This window comes from Lithobates pipiens, unplaced genomic scaffold, assembly GCF_037356315.1.
Source record: "Lithobates pipiens isolate NorthernLeopardFrog02 unplaced genomic scaffold, aLitPip1_a1.2 Scaffold_28, whole genome shotgun sequence".
In the NCBI taxonomy this organism is placed as follows: domain Eukaryota; kingdom Metazoa; phylum Chordata; class Amphibia; order Anura; family Ranidae; genus Lithobates; species Lithobates pipiens.
The window spans coordinates 196,033,361-196,057,557 of NW_027507789.1; the positions used below are offsets into that span (position 1 = coordinate 196,033,361).

General features: G+C 39.5%; 1 protein-coding gene across 1 annotated transcript in view; it reads left to right on the forward strand.

Annotated features, from left to right (window-relative positions):
• Window positions 1–24,197, forward strand: part of ZNF831 (zinc finger protein 831) — a 329,907-nt gene that overhangs the window by 109,644 nt on the left and 196,066 nt on the right. Inside the window, exon 3 of the mRNA XM_077458434.1 lies at window positions 18,017–21,768. Within this exon, the coding sequence (XP_077314560.1) occupies window positions 18,017–21,768 (3,752 nt within the window). The remainder of the gene's footprint in view (window positions 1–18,016; window positions 21,769–24,197) is intronic.

Sequence of the window (24,197 nt, forward strand, 5' to 3'; positions counted from 1 at the left end):
CATCATAATTTGTTGGCTGAGGGTTTGGGCCGTGGTCTTACTGAAAGGTTCTGCTGCTTCCTCTTCCACAACCAGCACATTGCCAAAAATTGTTGAAAAAACATCTATTTAGAAATATTCAGGCATACATAGATTACTTGAAGCTGGGGTATAACACACTCACCTGGTGGGGTGCCCATCTCACCCACTTCCTCCACCTCTCCTTCCTCCAGATCCTCGGGGGGGGGGGTCTCGGGCTAATTTGACATTCAGATTGGCGAGATTGGGGGTTCCTGGGATCCTCTGACTGTTGTCTGAGTCTTTTCTCCCCTATGAGAATGAAACAAAAGGTAAAAAGGTATACTTAGCACACAAATATTTGAGTCCAGAAATAGGAATATGAAACATTGCTTTGAAGTGGTGTACAATTATCTGTTTGGGAAGAGATCCAAGTTGAAGACATGATTAAAATTCCCTTTTTGCCAAGCTGGAATACTTACCTTTTTTGGCCAAGTTTCACAGATGGAGGTACCCCAAGTATCCACTGGAGCACCTGTGTGGGGTACCCTAAAAAATGTGCTCTGGTGTCCCACATTAGTGCTCCTGAGTCCAGATGTGTAAACAGCTGCTGAGTGTTCTCTCCTTACATTCCACTGAATCAAGTTTGCAATTCATTCTAGTTCCAAACACATCTAGACAACAATATCCTAAACTTCTTTTAATAGGACAAATTAGCATGACCAAAATGTAGGTACAACCCTGTACCAGCTAAATACATTGTATTTATTGGCAAACAAACAATATTTCCTACGATCAATATTTCCTACATACGATGTTTCCTACGAACGATTACTGTGCCCACGAACATGAAAGTAGCCATTTCAAACTGTACAACAGTAAAGAAAACTACATGGAGCAGCATGCAAGTTAATAATCATAATAGGAACACATGACAAGTACTTACTTTTTTGAAGCACCTTCTTTATTTTGCAATACTGATCCAGCTCCCTCAGTTTTATGTCAGACCAGCGCTTCCTTAATTGGTCTTTGGACCATCGTACCCCAAACTTGTGCTCCAGAGACTTCACAACAGTCGTCATGATCTAGTCCTTTCACAAATTGGGATGAGTGTACGGACCATGTTTCCCATCATAATCCTCCCTGTGCAAAATCTCAACCATCTCCACCATTTCATCAAAGGCCATGTTGGTGGCCTTAAATCTCCTCCTCCTGGATCCGGACATTTGGGGCTCTGGGCTTTCCTCCTCACTAGTGGAGGAAAAAGGATGTTGCTCCTACTGCGCACCAAAGAGAGAAGGGGAGGGGAATATTCGTGGAAAAGAACGTCAGGGGTGGGCGACGCGGGCGGAGTTTGACAAATGCACAAAGCTAACATGCATCTGTCGTACGTGCTATCTCTGTGTGTGTAGGACGAACGAACAGAAATGGTGAGCCTGCTAAACGAAGGTAAAATTTGAACTTGGCCCATCACAGTGGCCTATACTGCTTCAAGATTGAGGCCTATATTGGGATAAGATTATGAGTTTAGGCTGATATTGGTGTTTTTGTCTTATCAAGCTAACACGAGTCATACGTCCGATCTGTGTGTTCGTGGGGGGAAAAGACAAACAGAATTGGAGAGCATCCTAAACAAAGGTAAAATTTGAACTTGGCCCATCACACTGGCCTATATTGCTTCAACTAGGAGGCCTATATTGGGGATAAGATTATGGGAGTTTAGACTGAAATTTGTGTTTTTGACTTGTGTATTGTCTTACAGAAAAAATTAATCTGTTTAAGGACCCAGAATTTCTGTCCAGTTTTATTGATAAGTACAGGGAGATTAGGAATCTGTGGGTGGTCAACCACAGTTTATATTACAATAAACAAGCAAGGAAGGCAACGCTGGAGAAACTTCTGGTATTTGTGAAGACTCGGGTCCCCGAAGCAAACATGACGTTTTTGGAAAATAAAATTGGGATCTTGAGGAACTTGTATAAGAAGGAGCACAATAAGATCCAGGCTTCACTCAGATCAGGAGCATCAGCAGAGAATTTTTATGTCCCCAGGCTGTGGTACTTAAACAAACTGAGGTTTCTGGGCGACCAGACTGAAGCAAGGGAATCTCTTTCAGCCCTTCCCTCCACCCTTCCCTCCACCCCAGCAGAGGCTTCCCAGGAACAACCTTGGCCTTCCACCCTGGAAGAAGTGGATGCGCCCAGCTGGAGCCAGGTATATTCATTTTTAGACATATTTATATTAATGATGTTAACTAGATGTTATAATTGCTTACAAATCAATGATTTTATACCAAAAATGATGTATACATATTACCAGACAGTAGTGGCCAAAAATATTGGTGACCAGTTTGAAAATGCTGGGGTCAGAATGATAGTCTTTTCTATTTATTAACATTAAATTTGGAAGTCATGAGCTGAAAATTGTGTGTGAATAATGAAGCAAAAACTACAACTATGTCCCTTTTTTATACACAGGATGAGCTCAGCCTGGAGGAGGGTCTGGAAAGTGTCAGCTAGGAGGAGGCCATGCCAAACGTCAGCCAGGAGGAGGCCGTGCCCAGTGGCAGCCAGGAGGAGGCCGTGCCCAGTGGCAGCCAGGAGCAGGCCATGCCCAGTGTCAGCCAGGAGGTGGCTGGGCCCAGTAGGACCCAATCCCAGGTGCCTCCCCTCTGCCTTAACACCAAAAGGCCCAGGAAGGGGACAATGAAGGAGGAGGCAGCACTGGGCCTCATTAGGGAAGCCAGTCATTTCCTCAGGAGCCCCCCCTATGCTGAAGAGGCTTTGGCTTCTATCTAGCCACCAGGTTGGCTGGAATTGGAGAAGGAACAACGCCTCGTCTGTGAGGGATTTATTTCTGATGCCCTTCAGAAGGGGTTGAGGGGCCAGCTAACTGAGAACAGCCACAGATGTGAGCTCACCCATCCTCCTCCTCCTCCTCCTCCTCCTGCCACAAGTCCACCACCAGAGCCACAGCCTCCAAGGAAGACTGCAGGGAAGTCTGGAAGAGAAGAAAGTGATGGCCTGGGTTCAGTCTGCTCTGACAGAAGACGCAGGCCGTTGTAGCACCACAAACTGGGGACAGATATGTCATCTGCTGCTGGTCCTGATCTCTGGGATTCTTGGACCAGATTGTGCTCCCTATTATATGGACTCCTCAAGCTACCAATTTTCTTTTCCACAGACTTGTTGATGTGTGCCATGGGGGCCAAAAGGCTTTGCAAATTCCAAAAGTTTGTCCAGCGTTGACTTCCTCTTTATTTTGTTACCCAGAATAAATGGATATTTTATTTGTACAAAATACTTTCCTATGTGTTTTTCTTCAAAAAGGACAGTTTGTTTGTGAGTAGGCAGGTACATTTAAAAAAGACACCAACCTCCTTGAGGTTATTAAAATTATTATGGTAACTTGACACTCCAAAAAAAAATAACAAAATTATATGGAGATCACTAGAAAATAATTTTTAAGTAATCATAAAATAAATTTTGATGAAATAAAAAATTCTAAAAGATGAGTATAAAAAATAATTGTAAACATTATTATGGAGATCGGGCTTTTAAAAATTAGAATATTAGTCACGAGATGAGGATAAATAATGAAGAAATAAGTTTGTGAGAACTCTGTGTGAATATGAGCAGCAAAACAACTTCATTCTTCCAGCATTCTAAAGAAGAAAAGAATGCACTGCATTAAAAGATCACAGAATTAGAACCATGAGGAATGTGATAGCTTCAATCCGAACGTTAGTTTTACCACACCGAGCGCTTCCGTCTCATACTTGCTTCAGAGCATGCATCGTTTTTGGCCCGTCGGAACGGCATACAGACGAACAGTTTTCCCAATAGGAATTGGTTCCGTCGGAAAGATTTAAAACCTGTTCTATTTCTAGGTCCGTCAAAATTTTCGTTAAAAAAAGTTTGATGAGGCATACACACGATCGGAATATACAATGAAAAGCTTCCATCTGACTTTTTTTGTCAGACATTCCGCTCGTGTGTACGTGGCATAAGGGTAATTTCTGACACTCCCAACAGTGGCACCGTTTGTTGGCAGGGCATACTTTACTCTATGAGTCAACATTGTTTTAACTACCATTGTTCAAACACAATTTTAGCAGCACCCCAAAAAGTATTTTTGAAGAAATGTCAGTCCAGGATTTTCTCTTGTAGTATGAGCCTCGACTGTTGCTGGTTTAGAAAACTGTATTAGCAATGCATTGCCATGCTTCCAGAAAACACATATTTTAAGATTATCATTGAGCAAAAAAAAAAAATAAATTATTGTAAGAAGTTGAAAGAAGATTAACAGGCTGAAAGCAGAAATAACTTCACATTAGGCATCTGTCGAAGTAACCAAAAATTAGAGCTTCAAACCTCTAAATTTGCAGGTTAAAAAGTAGCACACGCCACCCTATTTTCATGGCATGGCATGGCATTTCAAATCACAAATGGCTGTCTTGATAACAAAAAAAATTAAGCATCAGCCCTTGGCTATATACAGTATGAGTAGAATATTTTTTTAATGAACTCAGCCATCGTGTCACATTTAGATGATGGCACCAACAAGCTTGAAATATCAGGAAAAACACACTTAAAGTGATTGTAAAGTCTCGTTTTGTTCCCTATAAAAATAATAAACATGTTATACTTACCTGCTCTGTTGCAGTGGATTTGCACAGAGCAGCCCAGATCATCCTCTTCTCCGGTCACTCTTCTGTGAACATGGCCCCTCCCTCCTCCTCAGTGCTCCCACAGCAAGCAGCTTGCTATGTGGGTACCCAAGCCGAGTCACAGCTCCCTGTGTCCATTCAGACATAGAGCCTCGCTCGGCCCCACCCCCTCTCCCCCCAAATTGGCTAGCTGACTTCGATTGACAGCAGTGTCAGCCAATGGCACCACTGCTGTGTCTCAGCCAATGAGGAGGGAGAATCAGATGGCGGAGACATTCATGGACATTGATGGACATAGAGGGATCTCAAGTAAGTATTAGGGGGTTGAGGGGGGCAGCTGCACACAGAAGGCTTTGTTGTTGTATTTTTAATGTATTCCTTTTTATATCCATTGATTTTTTTTTAGTTGTTGTAGGGGTTGGGGAGCAGGAGGAGGGGTTGATGGGTTGCTAGAGGGCTATGCGAGGAATTGGCTAGGTTGGCACTAGGTTTTGGTGGTCAGCACCATTAAATTAGAAATTTTATTTTAAAGGTACAGTGGGTATAAAAGATTTACACACCCTTGTTAAAATGTCAGGTGCTGTGATGTAAAAAAAATGAGCCAAAGATAAATCATTTTAGAACATTATCCACCTTTAATGTGACCTATAAACTGTACAACTAAATTGAAAACCAAACTGAAATCTTTTAGGGAGGGGTGAGGGAAGGAAAACTAAAACACTTAAATAATGTGGTTGCATAAGTGTGCACACCCTCTTATGATTGGGGATGTAGCTGTGTTCAGAGATAAGTAATCACATTCAAACGTATGTTAAATAGGAGTCAGTACACACCTGCCATCATTTAAAGTGCCTCCGATTAACCCCAAATAAAGTTCAGCTGCTCCTGACATTTTCTTAGTCACATCCTACACCAAGAGTCCTCCGAGAGCTTCCAAAACATCAGAAACATCTCATTGTTAAAAGGTATCAGTCAGGAGAACGGTACAAAAGAAGTTCCAAGGCATTAGATATATACCATGGAACAAAGTGAAGAAGGTCATCATCAAGTGGAGAAAATATGGCACAACAGTAACATTACCAAGAACTGGACATCCCTCCAAAATTTATGAAAAGACAAGAAGAAAACTGGTCAGGGAGACTGCCAAGAGGCAACATTAAAGAAGCAGCAGGAATATCTGGCAATTACTGGCTGTGTGGTATATGTGACAACAATCTCCCATATTCTTCATATGTCTGGGCTATGGGGTAGAGTGGCAAGATGAAAGCCTTTTCTTATGAAGAAAAACATCCAAGCTGGCTACATTTTGAAAAAACACAAAGTCTCCCAAAAGCATATGGGTAAATGTGTTACGGTCTGATGAAACCAAGGTTGAACTTTTTGGTCATAATGCCAAAAAAACAACAACACTTCCCATTCTCAAAAAAACACCTTTCTCACTGTGAAGCATGGTGCTGGCAACATCATGCTTTGGGGCTGTTTTTCTTCAGCTGGAACAGGGGCCTTAGTCAAGCTAGAGGGAGTTATGAACAGTTCCAAATACCAGCCAATATTGGCACAAAACCTTCAGCCTTCTGCTAGAAAGCTGAACATGAAGAGAAACTTCAGTTTTCAGCATGACAACAACCCAAAGCATACATCCAAATTAACAAAGGAATGGCTTTACCAGAAGAAGATTAAAGTTTTGGCCCAGCCAGAGCCCAGGCCTGAATCCCATTAAAAATCTGTGTAGGAGATGCCCTCGCAATCTGACAGATTTGGAGTGTTTTTGGAAAGAAGAGTGGGCATATATTGCTAAGTCAAGATGTGCCATGATAATAGACTCAACCCCAAAAAGACTGAGTGCTGTAATAAAATCATAAGGTGCTTCAACAAAGTATTAGTTTAAGGGTGTGCATACTTATGCAACCACATTATTTTAGTTGTTTATTTTTACTTCCCTCCACCTAAAAGATTTCAGTTTGTTGTTCAACTGAGTTGTACAGTTTATAGGTCACATTGAAGGTAGAAATATTTCTGAGATGATTGATTTATCTTTGTCTCACTTTTTTACATCACAGAAACCTGACATTTTAACAGGGGCGTGTATACTTTTCATATCCACTATATGCTGTAGTGAGGAGAATACAAAGGCAGCAGTAAGAGCAGCATCACCACTACCAGCACCTAGTGGGAACATTGTGTGCTTTTAATTTTTTAAATATGTACTCCGTCACAGACAAAGATTTGTCTGTGTGTAGCAGCTAATCGAGGAAGTTGTCAAGGGGTGTGGAAAACCTCTGAGGTCCAAGCCATTTTCATATTGATAAAGTTCTGATAATAACCATTGCCTCCAGCTGCACTGAGCAATCTGATAAGTGCAAGGCAAACCAATGCAAGCTCCAGCCACTGGTCCATCATATTAGTTCATGGGCCCCTCTTTACTTCTGAGATTGTTGGCTTCCATTTTATGGACAAGCCATTCCTTTCACGCTACCTGGGGCCAGGTGTGTCTGCTGCTTCCTGAAAATAGCTTTCAACATCTCTGTTAGATGTCCCCTCCTAGTGGTGCTGCTACTGTTGCTGACTGCTTGTCCAACCATAAGTAGTGGAGCTGCAATAGGTAGCAGCAGCATGCATGCTGCCATCGGGAAAAGCTTTGAACCAGCACCTTAGAAGACCCTTCTTATAGTGAAACATTTAGTTTTCCTTCTTCTCTTCTCTTGGAACCGGCCATTTTGATCTTGTGGATCCAAGAGGGTGGCAGAAGGTACTCAGAGTGGTTGTCCCCAAAAAATTTCACAGTCTTCAGGTCACAGGTAGAAGGCTTGAAGCTGTCTCAAAAAATAAAAATTAAGGTTTGAGATTTTTAATAAATTTTTCAAATGTATCGGTTTTGTTGTAATAATATATTCATTTTTGTTTTTATTTATCTAGCTATAATTTTAAATCACATAGATATATAGTATACATCATCCGTTAACCCTTCATCATATAAAATATACTATATTGACAGCGCTAAATATCCAATAAATTTCAAAACAAATATACATAAAAATATGACAGTTCGTAATTTTCAAGGAATCCACCAAAAAAGTTTTTTGAAGCCCAAAAACATGAATATGAACTATCCACTTCAGTGTTCACAAGGTGATGAAAAAGAGAAGAAAGTCCACCTCCAAGCCAGAGACACCAGTGCACAGAAGCTTCACAATCGGTGACACCCCTTATGGTAAAAAACTTACCAGAACTCAAAGGGTTACAGGCACATCATAAAAAATTATTATTATTGGTTCCTCGGATTCCTTATAGAAATGCTTCTCAATATAACCAATACCAAAACGGTTGCCAACATCAATAGTTAAAGGTTCCTTGATCTCCTTACAACAATATATTTGGATTTACAGAACTCCACTCAGCACGGATTCACATGTAGGAAAAGATGAAAAACATATTCCATAGTGCAAACCGTTTTTTATTTAATAAATTTCTCATGCGGTGATAAAAACATACTACACAATTTAAAATTGTAAAATCATTATCATCATTAGTGTCACTCGCAGTGCATTCAGGTTTGTCTCACCGCAGTCCTGAGAACAAAAGATCGCATACGGTCTCAGCGTCCACGGCGTACGTATGTGTTTGTACGAATATGTTTTTCATCTTTTCCTACATGTGAATCCGTGCTGAGTGGAGTACTGTAAATCCAAAGATATTGTTGTAAGGAGATCAAGGAACCTCTAACTATTGATGTTGGCAACCGTTTTGGTATTGGTTATATTGAGAAGCATTTCTATAAGGAATCCGAGGAACCAATAATAATAATTTTTTATGATGTGCCTGTAACCCTTTGAGTTCTGGTAAGTTTTTTACCATAAGGGGTGTCACCGATTGTGAAGCTTCTGTGCACTGGTGTCTCTGGCTTGGAGATGGACTTTCTTCTCTTTTTCATCACCTTGTGAACACTGAAGTGGATAGTTCATATTCACGTTTTTGGGCTTCAAAAAACTTTTTTGGTGGATTCCTTGAAAATTACGAACTGTCATCTTTTTATGTATATTTGTTTTGAAATTTATTGGATATTTAGCACTGTCAATATAGTATATTTTATATGATGAAGGGTTACGGATGATGTATACTATATGTCTATGTTATTTATGTTTTTAATTAATCATAGCAGCTTACAATTGGATTCTGATAACTTCCTTTTATTTGAGCGCTGGGATCAGTGAGGAATATTTTTATATATTGTTCAGTGATATTAGTACTTATTATCTATAATTTTAATTGGCGGAACCTGCTAGGGATGAGTCATTCTTGGGGCTAAGCCTACCCGCCATGACTTTGGAAGTCCCGATGTTGAAAATTAGGTAAGAAGGTGTACTTGGTAAGGGACTCTAAATAGGAGAAAAAGGGAGAGAAAGAAGAGAAAGAGGCTAGTGCTGGGGTCACTCACCTTTACCTCCTAAAATATTGTAGTTTTTCTGCTTCAATAATAAACAACAAAAATAAAGAGATTCCAGCATTAATTTTCAACAATACGTAACTTCCATAATACGAACTGCATACTGTATAACAATAGAGAGTCAAACTTTATTATATTGTAGTTTTTAAATAATAATTAATAATATTTTTATTGTTTTAGTATTTATTTTAATATTGCAATTTTTTTGAAAAAAAAAGACATATTCCAGAAAAGTCACTGTAATGTGAGAGTTTCAGTGGAGTAAAATAATGTTCTTGTCTTATAACATTGTAACATTTAAAAAAGAAAAGTAGCCTAGTCTCAGCGCAGGAGCAGAAGACAGACAGAAAGCCCTTGGAGGGTACCATGGTTAAAAAATTGTAGGTTTAGCTCTGAGATTTTTGTTCTTTATTCTGGGTAAGGGAGGAGGTGGAAGTGGTTTGAGGTGACTGGTTAGAGATGCTGGTTGAAGAAATCTGATGGGGACACAGGCAGCAATAATCAGGGGTTCTGACCCTATCCAAGTCTACATAACACAGTGATTTTAGCACTCTTGTGTCCCTGTTAAAGAGGTTTATCCCTCCCACTCCCTTCTAGTTGTCATGACTGCTGTTAGCTTGTGGAACACTTTTTTTGCATATTATAGTGATATTCTGAGATGCTAAAATTACAATACAGCCCGTCTCACCTCACTCCTAGCTTTACCATGGCAAATGGCATGAAGCCAGAGAAAACTAAAGCATGTCTTAAACATGTAGCTTCCATATTCCAAAATATGCTAAAACTTTCATCCCTGATAGAATCACAGCACCTCCTATTCTTCTTCAAAGTGCATCATTTTTACTATACAGGGTCATTTTCATAATCAGTATAAAATACTTTACATAAAGCTGAAGCTGTTTAGTAATGTTAGGGTTAATCCAGTTAGCGGTTTCTGTTTCCAAGTTACAGGGTTGTAAAAACCGAAATTCATTTTTCCCAGCTTCCTCTTTTTGAAGTTGGTTCTGTCAGCACACTGTCATATTCTCATAAAGAGATGCCTGTTTGTTCAATATTAATAACTCCCAGGACTCTTTATTGCTTTAGTTCCAGCCGTTTGGGTCACAGTACAGAGTCAAAGCAAGCTTAGAATAAACTCCAGTGTCAGATGCTACAGGTGTCAGAATAGGGTGCATACCATCTCAGGAAATCACATGTATGTCACATCCTGCCACAAATATTGTCTGCTGGGAGATCCCTTATGTAAAAGATGGGTGAGTACACAATGCTGCCCAGTGTTGTTTTGAGAACAGTAAGAAGTGAAGGCGCAGAAGATATGCAGCAAGCAAGTATATAAGTCTCAGGATACTGACAGTAAGTATATAGGATAGATAATGTAGAATTAGTAATATTGAATAAAGTGAAGCACTTTCTACAAAATGCAGCACGTTTAACTTGTTCCCTATCAGTGATTTAAAGCCAGAGGATCAGTGAGAAAGGCAGACAACAAGCACTTTCAAGAGACTTGTGTATTTCTCTTAGGTTTTCTCTAAAGGCTTTGTCACTAACGTAAGAAAGATTTGACTTTTATTAGCAGAAATGTGGTAGTGTATAAAAAACAAAAAAAAACAAACACTTTATAACTAAAGGAGCAATGAAAAATTTACTGGGAGTTAATGAGTAAAGTCAGTCACGCTATAGGTGGACAGAGAGATATCTCTGAGTTCTTAAATCATTTTTGAGTGTTCCAACATCTGCACCCTCTCCAGTTCTTATGGCAGAATCACAGAGCATCTGATACATGATGGGTGTCAAATGAAGGATCAGGCTTTTCTGGGAAATATATTTACATTTTTTTTTTTTTTTAGGTATTAGAGTAAATATTTATTTAAGAAAAACAAAATACATTTACTACAGATAGCTAGCAATTTCTGATGATTGAACGCCCTGTTGCTACCTTCTAAGTGCCTCTGCTGGGCCCTAGGAGCCCCCAGATCTGTAAAAGCTTTGCTGTAGGCTCCCAAAAAGTAGTGTGGGCTGTGGAGGCAGTGTCTGTGTGTGTGTGTGTGTGTGTATATATGTATGTGTGTATATGTATGTATATATATATATATATATATATATATATATATATATATATATATATATATACATATATATATACTGTATATACAGTGCCTTGCGAAAGTATTTGGCCCCTTTGAACTTTTCAACCTTTTGCCACATTTCAGGCTTCAAACATAAAGATATAAAATGTTAATTTTTTGTGAAGAATCACCAACAAGTGGGACACAATTGTGAAGTGGAACGAAATCTATTGGATATTTTAAATTTTTTTAGCAAATAAAAAACTGAAAAGTGGTGCGTGCAAAATTATTCGGCCCCTTTACTTTCAGTGCAGCAAACTCACTCCAGAAGTTCAGCGAGGATCTCTGAATGATCCAATGTTGTCCTAAATGACTGATGGTGATAAATAGAATCCACCTGTGTGTAATCAAGTCTCTGTATAAATGCACCTGCTCTGTGATAGTCTCAGGGTTCTGTTGAAAGCGCAGAGAGCATCATGAAGACCAAGGAACACACCAGGCAGGTCCGTAATACTGTTGTGGAGAAGGTTAAAGCCGGATTTGGATACAAAAAGATTTCCCAAGCGTTAAACATCCCAAGGAGCATTGTGCAAGCAATCATTTTGAAATGGAAGGAGTATCAGACCACTGCAAATCTACCAAGACCTGGCCCTCCCTCTAAACTTTCAGCTCAGACAAGGAGAAGACTGATCAGAGATGCAGCCAAGAGGCCCATGATCACTCTGGATGAACTGCAGAGAACTACAGCTGAGGTGGGAGAGTCTGTCCATAGGACAACAATCAGTCGTACACTGCACAAATCTGGCCTTTATGGAAGAGTGGCAAGAAGAAAGCCATTTCTCAAAGATATCCATAAAAAGTCTCGTCTAAAGTTTGCCACAAGCCACTTGGGAGACACACCAAACATGTGGAAGAAGGTGCTCTGGTCAGATGAAACCAAAATCCAACTTTTTGCCCACAATGCAAAACGATATGTTTGGCGTAAAAGCAACACAGCTCATCACCCTCAACACACCATCCCCACTGTCAAACATGGTGGTGGCAGCATCATGGTTTGGGCCTGCTTTTCTTCAGCAGGGACAGGGAAGATGGTTAAAATTGAAGGGAAGATGGATGCAGCCAAATACAGGACCATTCTGGATGAAAACCTGTTGGAGTCTGCAAAAGACCTGAAACTGGGACGGAGATTTATCTTCCAACAAGACAATGATCCCAAACATACAGCAAAATCTACAAAGGAATGGTTCACAAATAAACGTATCCAGGTGTTAGAATGGCCAAGTCAAAGTCCAGACCTGAATCCAATCGAGAATCTGTGGAAAGAGCTGAAAACTGCTGTTCGCAAAAAACGCTCTCCATCCAACCTCACTGAGCTCGAGCTTTTTTGCAAGGAAGAATGCGCAAGAATTTCAGTCTCTCGATGTGCAAAACTGATAGAGACCTACCCCAAGCGACTTGCAGCTGTAATTGCAGCAAAAGGTGGCTCTACAAAGTATTAACGCAAGGGGGCTAAAAAATTTTGCACGCCCCACTTTTCATTTTTTTATTAGTTAAAAAAGTTTAAAAAATCCAATAGATTTCGTTCCACTTCACAATTGTGTCCCACTTGTTGGTGATTCTTCACAAAAAATAAAATTTTTATATCTTTGTTTGAAGCCTGAAATGTGGCAAAAGGTTGAAAAGTTCAAGGGGGCTGAATACTTTCGCAAGGTACTGTATGACTTTATAATTAAAACTTGGGTTGTGTCATGTACAGTGCCTTGCAAAAGTGTTCACCCCCTTGGCATTTTTAATGTTTTGTTGCCTCACAACTTGGAATTAACATAGATTATTTGAGAATTTGTATCATTTAATTTACAGAACATGCCCACAACTTTGAAGATTTTTTTTATTTTTATTGTTAAGAAAACAACAAATAGGACAAAATAACAGAAAAAGTTGCATAACTATTCATCCACCTAAAGTCAATACTTTGCAGAGCCACCTTTTGTGGCTATCACAGCTCCAAGTTACTTTGGATAGGTTTCTATGAGCTTGCCACATCTTACCACTGGGATTTTTGCCCATTCCTCCTTGCAAAACTGCTCCAACTACTTCAAGCTGGATGGATTGCACTTGTGAACAGCAGTCTTTAAGTCTGACCACAGATTTTCTATTGGGTTGAGGTCTGGGCTTTGACTAGGCAATTCCAATACATTTACATGTTTCCCCTTAAACCACTCAAGTGTTGCTTTAGCAGTGTGTTTGGGGCCATTGTCCTGCTTAAAGGTGAACCTCCGTCCTAGCCTCAAATCACACACAGAGCGGTACAGGTTTTGCTCAAGAATATCCCTGTATTTAGCACCATCCATCTTTCCCTCAACTCTGACCGGTTTCCCAGTCCCGACTGCTGAAAAACATCCCCACAGCATGATGCTGCCACCACCATGTTTGACTGTGGGGATGGTGTTCTTTGGGTGATGTGATGTGTTGGGTTTTCACCAGACATAGCATTTTTTTTTGATGGCCAAAAAGTAAAATTTTAGTCTCATCAGACCAGAGGACCTTCCTCCATACATTTTGGTAGTCTCTCACGTGCCTTTTCGCTAACTCAAAACGTACGGCTTATTGTTGTCCTATGTACAGATACTGCAGTCTCTGCTGTGGAACTCTGCAGCTCCTCCAGGGTTACCTTAGGTCTCTTTGCTGCCTCTGTGATTAATGCCCTCCTTGCCTGGTCTGTGAGTTTTGGTGTGCGGCCGTCTCTTGGTAGGTTTGCTGTTGTTCCATGTTCTTTCCATTTGGTTATGATAGATTTGATGGTGCAAAGATTTGGATATTTTTTTATAACCTAACCCTGATTTGTACTTGCCAACAACATTATTCCTTACTTGTTTGGAGAGTTCCTTGGTCTTCATGGCAGTGTTTGGTTAGTGGTGCCTCTTGCTTAGGTGTTGCAGCCTCTGGGGCCTTTCAAAAAGGAGTGTATGTAATGACAGATCATGTGACACTTAGATTGCACACAGGTGGACATCATTTTACTAATTATGAGACTTCTGAAGGTAATTGGTTGCACCAGAACAAAGGGGGTGAATACATACACACATGCCAATTATCAGTTTTTTGTTTCTAAAAAACTGTTTTATGTATATATTTTTCTAATTTTACTTCACCGACTTAGACTATTGTGTTCTGATCCATCACATATAATTCAGATTAAAAAAACATTGAACTAAAGGCTGTAATGTAACAAAATAGGTAAAAAGCCAAGTGGGGTGAATACTTTTTGCAAGGCACTATAACTCTATAGAAAGTGATAGAGCTTAGTGCATTTCATGTTTTAATCTTGTAGTGGGATGTTTTAGATTTCTTTGGTTGAAACAGGTCCTCTACAGAGTCTTGCTGCATTGGATATATTCGAGTTGAGCTGTGTTTGAATTCAAAACGCAGAATTTATAAACAAAGACTGTCTTCACAAAACTGCACTTTTTCCATGGTGCATTGCATTTTTGCCACATTCGGGGTGCGTTTTCCACCTGCACCTGTGACAGGCATGTTGTGTTTTTGATGAGTTTTTGCCATGGTTTCCATTCATTTCAATGGAGAGGTTCATTTTTGGTGCAGTTTTTTTACTGCACCAAGCATGCACCAAAAATGCAGAAGGCAGGACTTTTAAAAATGCAGCTGAAACGCAACAGACCAGTGTGAAATGTTCCATATAATTTAAAAGGATGCATTTTTCATGCATTTTTCTTTCACTTTTTTAAAACTTATCAGCCAATTAAAATCTGATCATTGTGAAAGGGTCCTATAGGAAAATGTTAATCTTGGAACCCAATTCCAGCTAGAATATTTTTTTCCAGCTTTGGGTACAGATTTAGGACCTTCCTTGATTCAATACACTTCCTCAAATCTCTGATGACGTAGACATATAGTGATATAGAACCGATCAGGTTTTGACTTTTTCTTTATGGCTATTTTAACAACTTGCTTACTGGGCACTTAAACCCCCCTCCCGTCCAGACCAATTTTCAGCTTTCAGCGCTGTCGCACTTTGAATGACAATTGCGCGGTCAACAACTATACCCAAATTAAATTTTTATAATTTTTTCCCCACAAATAGAGCTTTCTTTTGGTAGTATTTGATCACCTCTGCATTTTTTATTTTTTGTTAAAAAAAATGTAAAAAGATCTAATTTAAAAAAAAAACATTTTTTTATATTTTGTTATAAAATTTTGCAAACAGGTAATTTTTCTCCTTCATTGATGTACGCTGATGAGGCTGCACTGATGGGCTGCACTGATGGACAGCGATGGGCTGCACTGATGGGCACCGATAAGGCAGCACTGGTGGGCACTGATAGGTGGCACTGGTGTGCACTGAGAGATGACACTAAGAGGTGGCATTGGTGGGCACTGATGAGTGGCAATAATGGGCACCGATAGGTTACACTGATAGGCAGCACTGCTAGGTGGCACTGATGAGGCACTGATTAGCACTACTGGTGGGCATTGATAGGTGGCACTTGTGGGCATTGATAGGTGGCACTCATGGGCATTGATAGGTGGCACAGGTGGGCATTGTGGGCACTAGCAGGGGGTACGGATTGGCACAGATGAGGCAGATGTGCCTCCTTCCTCTTCGGGACCGATGCCCCTTGCACATAAGCCGGTGATTGGCTTTTTTTGTAAACAAAAGCTTGGTAATCGTTTTTTTTTCTCCTCACGCTGACAGTGTGAGGAGAAAAAAAAAACGATTACTGAGCTTTTGTTTACACACGTGATAAGCTGTCATTGGCTGACAGCTGATAATGTGGTAAGGGGCCCATTTTTTGGACATTTTCACTTAGGAGTGTACTCACTTTTGTTGCCAGCACTTTAGACATTAATGGCTGTGTGTTGAGTTATTTTGAGGGGACAACAAATATACCAGCTGTACACTCACTACTTCACATTGTAGCAAAGTGTAATTTCTTCATTGTTGTCACATGAAAAGATATAATAAAATATTTACAAAAATGTGAGGGGTGTACTCACTTTTGTGAGATACTGTATATACGGTTTGGCCTAGGAGAGCCACCAGAGGGCCCGCGAGCACCTGCTGCACAGCGGGGGACCTGATGCACGTGGCCGGCAGGGGCGATCACCTCTGGCCATGGGCAACCGCGTGCACGAGAGCCAGCACGGGGACTTGTGTGTGTAAACACACAAATCCCTGAGCTGTCAGAAGAGAGAAGACAGATCATGTGTTTCTACAAAGTAGTGACAGCGCTCTGTCACCTATCCTAATTCGTTCCATCCCCACACAGTTAGAACACAGTGAGGGAACACATAGTTAACTCCTTCCCTGCCAGTGACATTTAAACAGTAATCAGTGCATATTTATAGCACTGATGACTCTATAAATGTCAATGGTCCCAAAAATATGTCAAAATTCTCTGATCTGTCCGTCGCAAGGTTACAATACCGCTAAAAATTGAAGATATATTTATAGCACAAAAAATAACCGCAGAGGTGATCAAATACCACTAAAAGAAAGCTCTATTTGTGAGAAAAAAAGGATGCACATTTTGTTTGGATACAGCGTTGCATATCCACGCAATTGTCAGTTAAAACAACACAGTGCCAAATTGTAAAAAGTGCTCTGGTCCGGAAGGGGGTAAAATCTTCCGGGCTGAAGTGTTTTTTAAGAGACTTTGAACACAACTCTTTGGTTAGCTTTGCAATGCTAAGCCAAAGGAAGTTTCCTTGCCGATTCTGTGGTATATTTCACATTTTATATAACTAATACTGTCAAAACCCTATCTGTAAGTAACTTATTGAACTGCGGACTGTGAATTTTTGAACAATTTCTGAACTGGAGCCATAAAACAAACTATGTTCCAGAAATGAAGTATTGATAACTTTGTGCATTCATGCCAAGGAGAACAAATTACAAGCCAATAGTATATCAAGATATGGAGTCAAAACATCAACTGTTTTCTTAAGACAAGTAAGTGAGAAGCCAAATATTAAACTCACAGTAAGCGTTTGCATCTTATAATTAAAAGAAGTTGTAATTGAATGGTCATGATTAAGATAATATTTTGAGAGAACACTAACAACTCCTTGGTTTTTAACCTGCTGTGATTTTTAATATCACCCAGCTTCTATAGCATCCGGCGGTCATATACAACTTTAAAGGGGTCAGTCAACTCAAAAATTATATTTCAGTGTATTAACAAATATTAATTAATTGCATCATTAATCAGATTCTTTATGTCTTCAGAACTTAGTAGCAGAGATCTTTACACTGTTGTTCCTGGCTTTGAATCCTCCCAGCATAAACTGTGACTCCATATTCTCTATAATTCGTTGTATTAAAAATTAGGTTCCAAAAAAGATATTGTAGGAGTTGCAGTTGTCATTGATCTGGAAACTTAAGTACAGTGTTCCTGCTGTCTGAGTTTTTAAGAGGTAACAAAAGCTGGTAGGTAATATAACGTGTTAACATCTACTAAAACAGAAGCATAATTTCCTTGGCAATAAGTGACAATAGCAGTCAGCTCATCAATTTATAACTTGCAGTGGAAGGATCATGTGCATTAAAGCACAGTTAATTTCCTTTACCTACTTTCCATCTTTCAATCTTTCTTTTTCAAATCAGCCACCGTTCAGTTTACATTGTCGTTCCCCTGCTTTCATTTCCCAGTGTGGTTTGAATATGGTTACTTGCACTATGGCAACACTAAACATTCTTACTTAGAATAAATTAGGCTGTGTAAGGAAAGATGAAATTGACTAATTGTGGAACTCTCAGGACCAGATAACTTACATCAGTGCAAGATAACACACTTATGTTTTTTGTTGTTGTCTTTACAGGAACACAATTTGAACTTTTTGATATGGATGCATCTAATGTTTCAAGTTTGTCATCCAGTGTGGTATGGCCAACATGCACTGCTACAATTTCTGGCTTCCATACAGCCAAAGCATCAACAGTAAACAACAGAACAACAGCACAGGCTGTACTTATTAAAGGTGTACCTGTATATCAAATTACCCAACAAGGAGGCCAGAATTTACCATTGCAGCTGACATCCACAGGCACAAGCTTTGCCATTGACAGTGGAGGTTTGTCTGTTGTTTTGGCCCCACAGCCTCAAACCGTTCTTCAGAAATCTTCCACACAGACTCTTACCCTAAATATTGTAAACCCCTTAACAGTATTGTCTCAGAACTGCTCTACCATCATTGGCAGTAGCCCAGTTAAAGCAAAAAACATTGGGAAACACATATGTGCCCATTGTGGCCGAGACTGCCTAAAGCCAAGTGTTTTAGAGAAGCATATTCGTTCACATACTGGAGAAAGGCCATTCCCTTGCACCATTTGTGGGATATCATTTAAAACCCAGAGCAATCTTTACAAACATCGAAGGACACAGACTCATGTCAACAATGCCAAACAGAGCTTTGATTCTGATTATGCTGGATGCCAGGAAGGCCAAAATACAGAACAAGCTGGAGAAGGACAATGCTTACATATCAGTAAGGCAGTTAGTGATATTTGCATAGACAAAGACCAGTGCAGCGATACTAATTGTGTTGACAATGGAACTCTTGTCCATGAAAATACCAGTTTACCATTTTTAGTGCACAAAGACATTTTATCATTTGTCAAAACCCATGATCAGGTAATTAGTGAACCTGCTTGTGCATCACCAACAAAAGACTCAACATTTGTATTGAATCAAATAAGATCCCTGAAGGATCAAAGGACTGCAACAACAAACAGACATGCTCAATTACAAAAGCAGAGTGAAACATGTATTGATAAACTATTAGACTGCTCTGCATCTCAGAGGAAACTAAAAAAATGTGAAAGCACAGACTCTGGTTATTTGTCCCACTCAGACAGTGCAGATTTGCAAATGTTCTCTAGCAGTCCTCTACACAGCCTTAGTGAGTGTAGCTTTGAGTCTGATCAAATACTCAATACCACTGTGGACTGTGAAGATAAAACAACATCATCCAAGAAAGACTTAGAAGAACATATTTCCAAGCTGATCTCCCAAAATAAGGTTGTGGTTGATAACACACACCTAGACAATGTTCGACCTAGAAAAACAGCTCTGTCAAAGCAAGGTAGCATTGATCTCCCAATGCCATATACCTTCAAGGACTCTTTCCATTTTGACATCAAATCCTTAGATGTAAACAGAAAGAAAGTTTCACTTTGTTCTGTTAGCTCTACCATGACTACTCCAGAGAAAAATAAGGGTATGTTTTTCCACTCTGTGCCTACTCAGATATCTTCATCTATTGACAATGTAATTCTGGCACGTAGCAACTCTTTACCATTTGTGGAAAATGGCAGAGTTCAAGACAGATTGCCTGTACGTAATGGTAAAGCACATATCCAAGGAAAACAGCCTTTAAAAATCACCTTTGCCAATTTATTACTGTCAAATACAGCCACAGCTTGCACAGTGGACTTTTCAAGTAGTCACCCTCGAGGTCTTGTCAGGCAGGCTGCCGTAGATGAGGCACAAACATGTAATGTCTCTGAAAGTCATATTTCTGTAGAAAAAAAGGAAGTGAAAAAGCTTGAAGGAGATCAACTCACTCCAAAATCTAAAGCAGCCAACAGAAAAACAGGCCAAAAAAAAGTAAACATGTTTTCTCATGAAAAGTGGCAGATGTATGGGGATGAAACATTCAAAAAGCTTTACCAAAAAATGAAGAAGAGTGAGGATACCAAAAAGATAATACAGGAGGTTCAAGACTCAAAACGTGAAGTCAGAAGTGAAACTGTTTTGCAAACTGCAATGGCCAAGCCATTGGAAAACCTTTCATCACCACCTTTGGTTATACCACCAAGTTCAGATTTCAACTTTACATCAACCTCCTCTGAGAAATGTGTGCTCAACACAATATCTGTTATCAGCAAGGCTAGAGAAACAACCTTACCTTTGGGGAATATCCAGAAGGGTCTGGATGTGGATCAAGAAAACAAAACTATTTTAAAATCAGAGAGTAGAAATGATGTTCCAAATGATGGTGAAGGGTATAAACTGAAAATTCACAATCCTGATCACGTCTCTAATGCACAAGTTGATTGTCCACAATTTCAACTGCTAGGTCAGTCAAATCAAGCTGTTGTCAATTCCGACAATATAGGCAATATGGTAACTGAAAAGCTATCCAATATTTCAAATATACATAAAAACATCCCTGACAATTTTGTTGGAAGTTTAGGAAATCACGAGCAGTCACCTTCAGAAAGAAAGAAAATTAAGGTTGCAAAGAAGAAAGGTGAATCACCTGAAAATACTTTGGAACATTCCATGAGTAATGAAACTGGTCAGGTCAAATGCTTTCCTGAAAGTAAAACTTTTAAGGAGTTACCATTAAGTAATGATGCTCAGCAGACTATGACTATGAATTTCAGAAGAGACACTGATATCGTTGCAAAAAAGTCCTCAGACAGAGTTAACAGGTGTGATATGAAACCTTCTTGTATTTTTAATGACAGTTGCCTTCCAACTCTCAGTAAAAATTTTGAAAATAGAACTGAATCATCCCCAATACATTCTTCATCATCATCTGCTCAATTAACATCAACACAGAAGGAACTTTTATTTTCTCCACGGTATCTCATAAAATTTCATTATATTGGTCCTTCTGTTGAAGCATCTAGTGAGTTGCAAACAGATCAAGATCAGGTTTGTCATCTGCCCAGTGGAGAAGCAGATTTATTTAGCCTTGCCAAATGCTCAGACGTAAAATCATCATACGAACTCAACACAGGTAACCAAGGGAAGCTGATACAAAAACATGATTCTGTAATTGTCCCCTTTAGCAAAATAAGTTTAAACACAGATTGTGTATCCACTAGTGCTGCTACAATATCTATCCATGTAACTCAAAATTTCAATTTAAATTCTGAGGGAAGAACAGAGCAAAAAAATAATTTGGATGAAACACATCCAACTGGAGAAAACAAAATTCCAGAACCTGGAAATTTAGCTGAATTGGAAAACACTCCTTATAAAGAATGTACTGCTTCCAAATTCAACTGCAGAGCCCATGTCACACAAGAGAAAACAGAAAGCAATGCTGTAACATATAAATGTTCGTCACCTGGAACATCATCACAAAAACCTTCTGAGCAATTTGATACTGTTAGGCATGAGTATAAAATGGTCAATACAATAGCTAAGTCCTCTCAGGATACAGAGCTGGAGAGTACCAATAGTCTTCAAGCTGGACTTGTCAAAAGTACCCTAGTTAAGTCTATATTACCTCAAGAGCAGAAAAACTCTCCAAATAACACAGCACATCTATGTTGGCACTCAGGGATCTGCAATGTGAGAGTCACCAAGGTCACTTTCTCAACCTTAAACACTGAACCTAAGTCAACTTGGTGTTGGTTGGACAAATGTCTTCCCTTTCCAATAGAACAAAAGGAGAAATCATTTTCAGTTTATGCTTCTCTGAACTATAATTCCATAAAAGATAGGAAGCAAGTTCAGGCTCCAATTCCTTGTTCCAGAAGTGTTGAAAAGTACCAGGCAACATCTGTTGGGCAACTTCTGACGTCCCCTATTCTTTGGAAGTCACTTAAACAAAAGGTATTTATTTTATTAAACCCTCAATAATATTTTATCCTCATTTGAAAACACAAATGATAAAAATGAATGTGGGTAGTGAAATAACTATACAGCTGCTTGATCCAGCTAATTAGAAAATAGTCCATCCTTTATTATATAGGAACCCACCTACGCAAATTACTGCTACTTCTTAAGAGATGTAATAAACTCAGAACACTAAGATCTAGAAGCGTTATGTACCTTAATACTTACTGTATGTGTTATTAAAATTACACAAGTAATACTTACAAATGCAGAATAAACAGCAGAAGCAGAAACAGTGCTAACAAAATCTGGTAAACTCACCTTTGGTCCTTGAGAGAAAAATCTAAGATCCAGCTGTCTTATTTTTATCGCAAGGTATTAGCTATACCCCTGCTTCTGCCTCTTACCTCTGATTCATTTTGAGTCATTGCCTCCCCATCAAATCACAATACATCATTATTCATACATTGGGAGCCTCTGCTGTTTTAGTGCTATCATTGGTCACCTGAAGCCCCTCCAAGCACAAGAATAATGAGCCTTATTTATCGAAGTGCCTGAAATAAAAACTGCTTGTTTTACCCATTGCCACTACTTAGACCTTCATTCTCCAAATGCCTTTCATGTTTATCTAAATATTTTTGCGAATGCTGTGTGACTAATTTATCACTGTCATAGAAACCAACTTGATTTTTCTCTTTAATTCTTCCATTATAAGGATATAGAAGGAAAAGTCTGTTTTTTATAGTTTTTTTTGTACTCAATTTATTCTTATTATATTTTTATTGACAGAGAAAAAGGTACAAAAACAGAAAAATAAATAAAAGATAAAAGGGGAGAATACCATAGTCCTTCAGTATCCATATTTCCTCATCCTTAAACATAACCATGTATAAAGTCTAATCATACATAATTTTATTTATGCCTATATATCTTTCCTCCCCGTCTTATATAAATAATATCATCATTATTTTTTCTAAAACTGTATTGGACTCCCTTATGAATAAAGAATAAGGACAATAAGAGAGGCATATCAAATAAACCAAACCATTGTGTTCTTCACTTTGCTAAAGGGGAAGTCCAGCCTGAGCTCATTTGGCTGGGCTTCTCCTATGGGTCACAGGAGTGCAATTCATTTTGCACTCCTGTGACCTGCTCTCCTCTGATGTCCAGGAATCAGTCCAGGCACCCCGTCATCGTGACAATAAAGCCTGGATCTGCCAGGTGCTTGAACTGATGCCTGTCTCAGCCTCTTAGCAAGCAGCTGAGAGCCTGAGATGGATGCTTTCTGCCCCTCCCCAGCTCAGCGCTCCGGTGTGCGTGGAGGAGCAGAGAGGAGAGCTGCTGATTGACAGTCAGTAGCTCTCCGCTCAGGGATCTGTGAAAACCGAGCCATTGGCGGTGTTCGATCACTCGATTCTGAGTGCAGAGGCACCAGGGGACAGATGCAGCATTGGACCCATGCGGCATCCACCTAGGGTTAGTATGAATGGGTAAAAAATAAACAATAACTTACTTCTCATTTAAATAAAGCTTTGTGGGTTATTACAGGCAGTTCTTATCTCACATCCCGAGGCAATATGTACACACACACAGAGGTGCCTCTTGTGCCTGGATGAAGTTGAAAATGATTACTTTCACTATGTGTGACAGAGAAGTTTTAAAGCTTTGTATCTTTAGTACATTTGACATGTTGGGAACCTAAGAGGAATGTCATGGGATATCAGTCAAGGTGACTAAAACCTCAATCATATAATTGTTAATGCATCCTACCTAAACTGATAGTAATAGTTTAGAAATTGGCATCTTGAAAAGAATCTAGCATGCAAATACAAGCTTTCAGTTCCATATCTTTATCAATGTTTCAACATATTTCTTTGGGTGTCTCCTAATGATAGCTGTCAGGATAATCTATCTATTGAGGTTCCCTTGAATAGTTTCTAAATCCAGTTATACACACATTTCAGGTGAGTTGAACCACTTGCCCTCTGGAACATTTTACCCCCTTAATGACCAGGCCATGTTTTGCTATTAGGCACTGCGCTACTTTAAAGAGGAACTGCAGTCTGCTCACATAATTTGTAATAAAAACATCTTTGCCATTCTGAAGCTTCCCTCCAACCACTTTGCATATTATTTTATATAGACTGTGATTCTGTACTTGCCAAATATGCTGCAGAAACCTCCCTCCACTGAGTCTGGCTGCATCCATTTTAACTGTGGGCAGCTGAAGCTGCTGCCTTTTAACTTCCTGGATTTACACAGACACACAGTGGCACACCTCCAGCTCTGTAGCTCTTATTAACCCTCTTATGATGCTTATGATGCTCTCATGCCCCTCCCTTCCTGGCAAACTCTCATGTATGAGAGAGCTGTGTATGATGTCATAAGCCTAGGCTTTTTACCAGACAAGAAACAGGAAGTGGGCA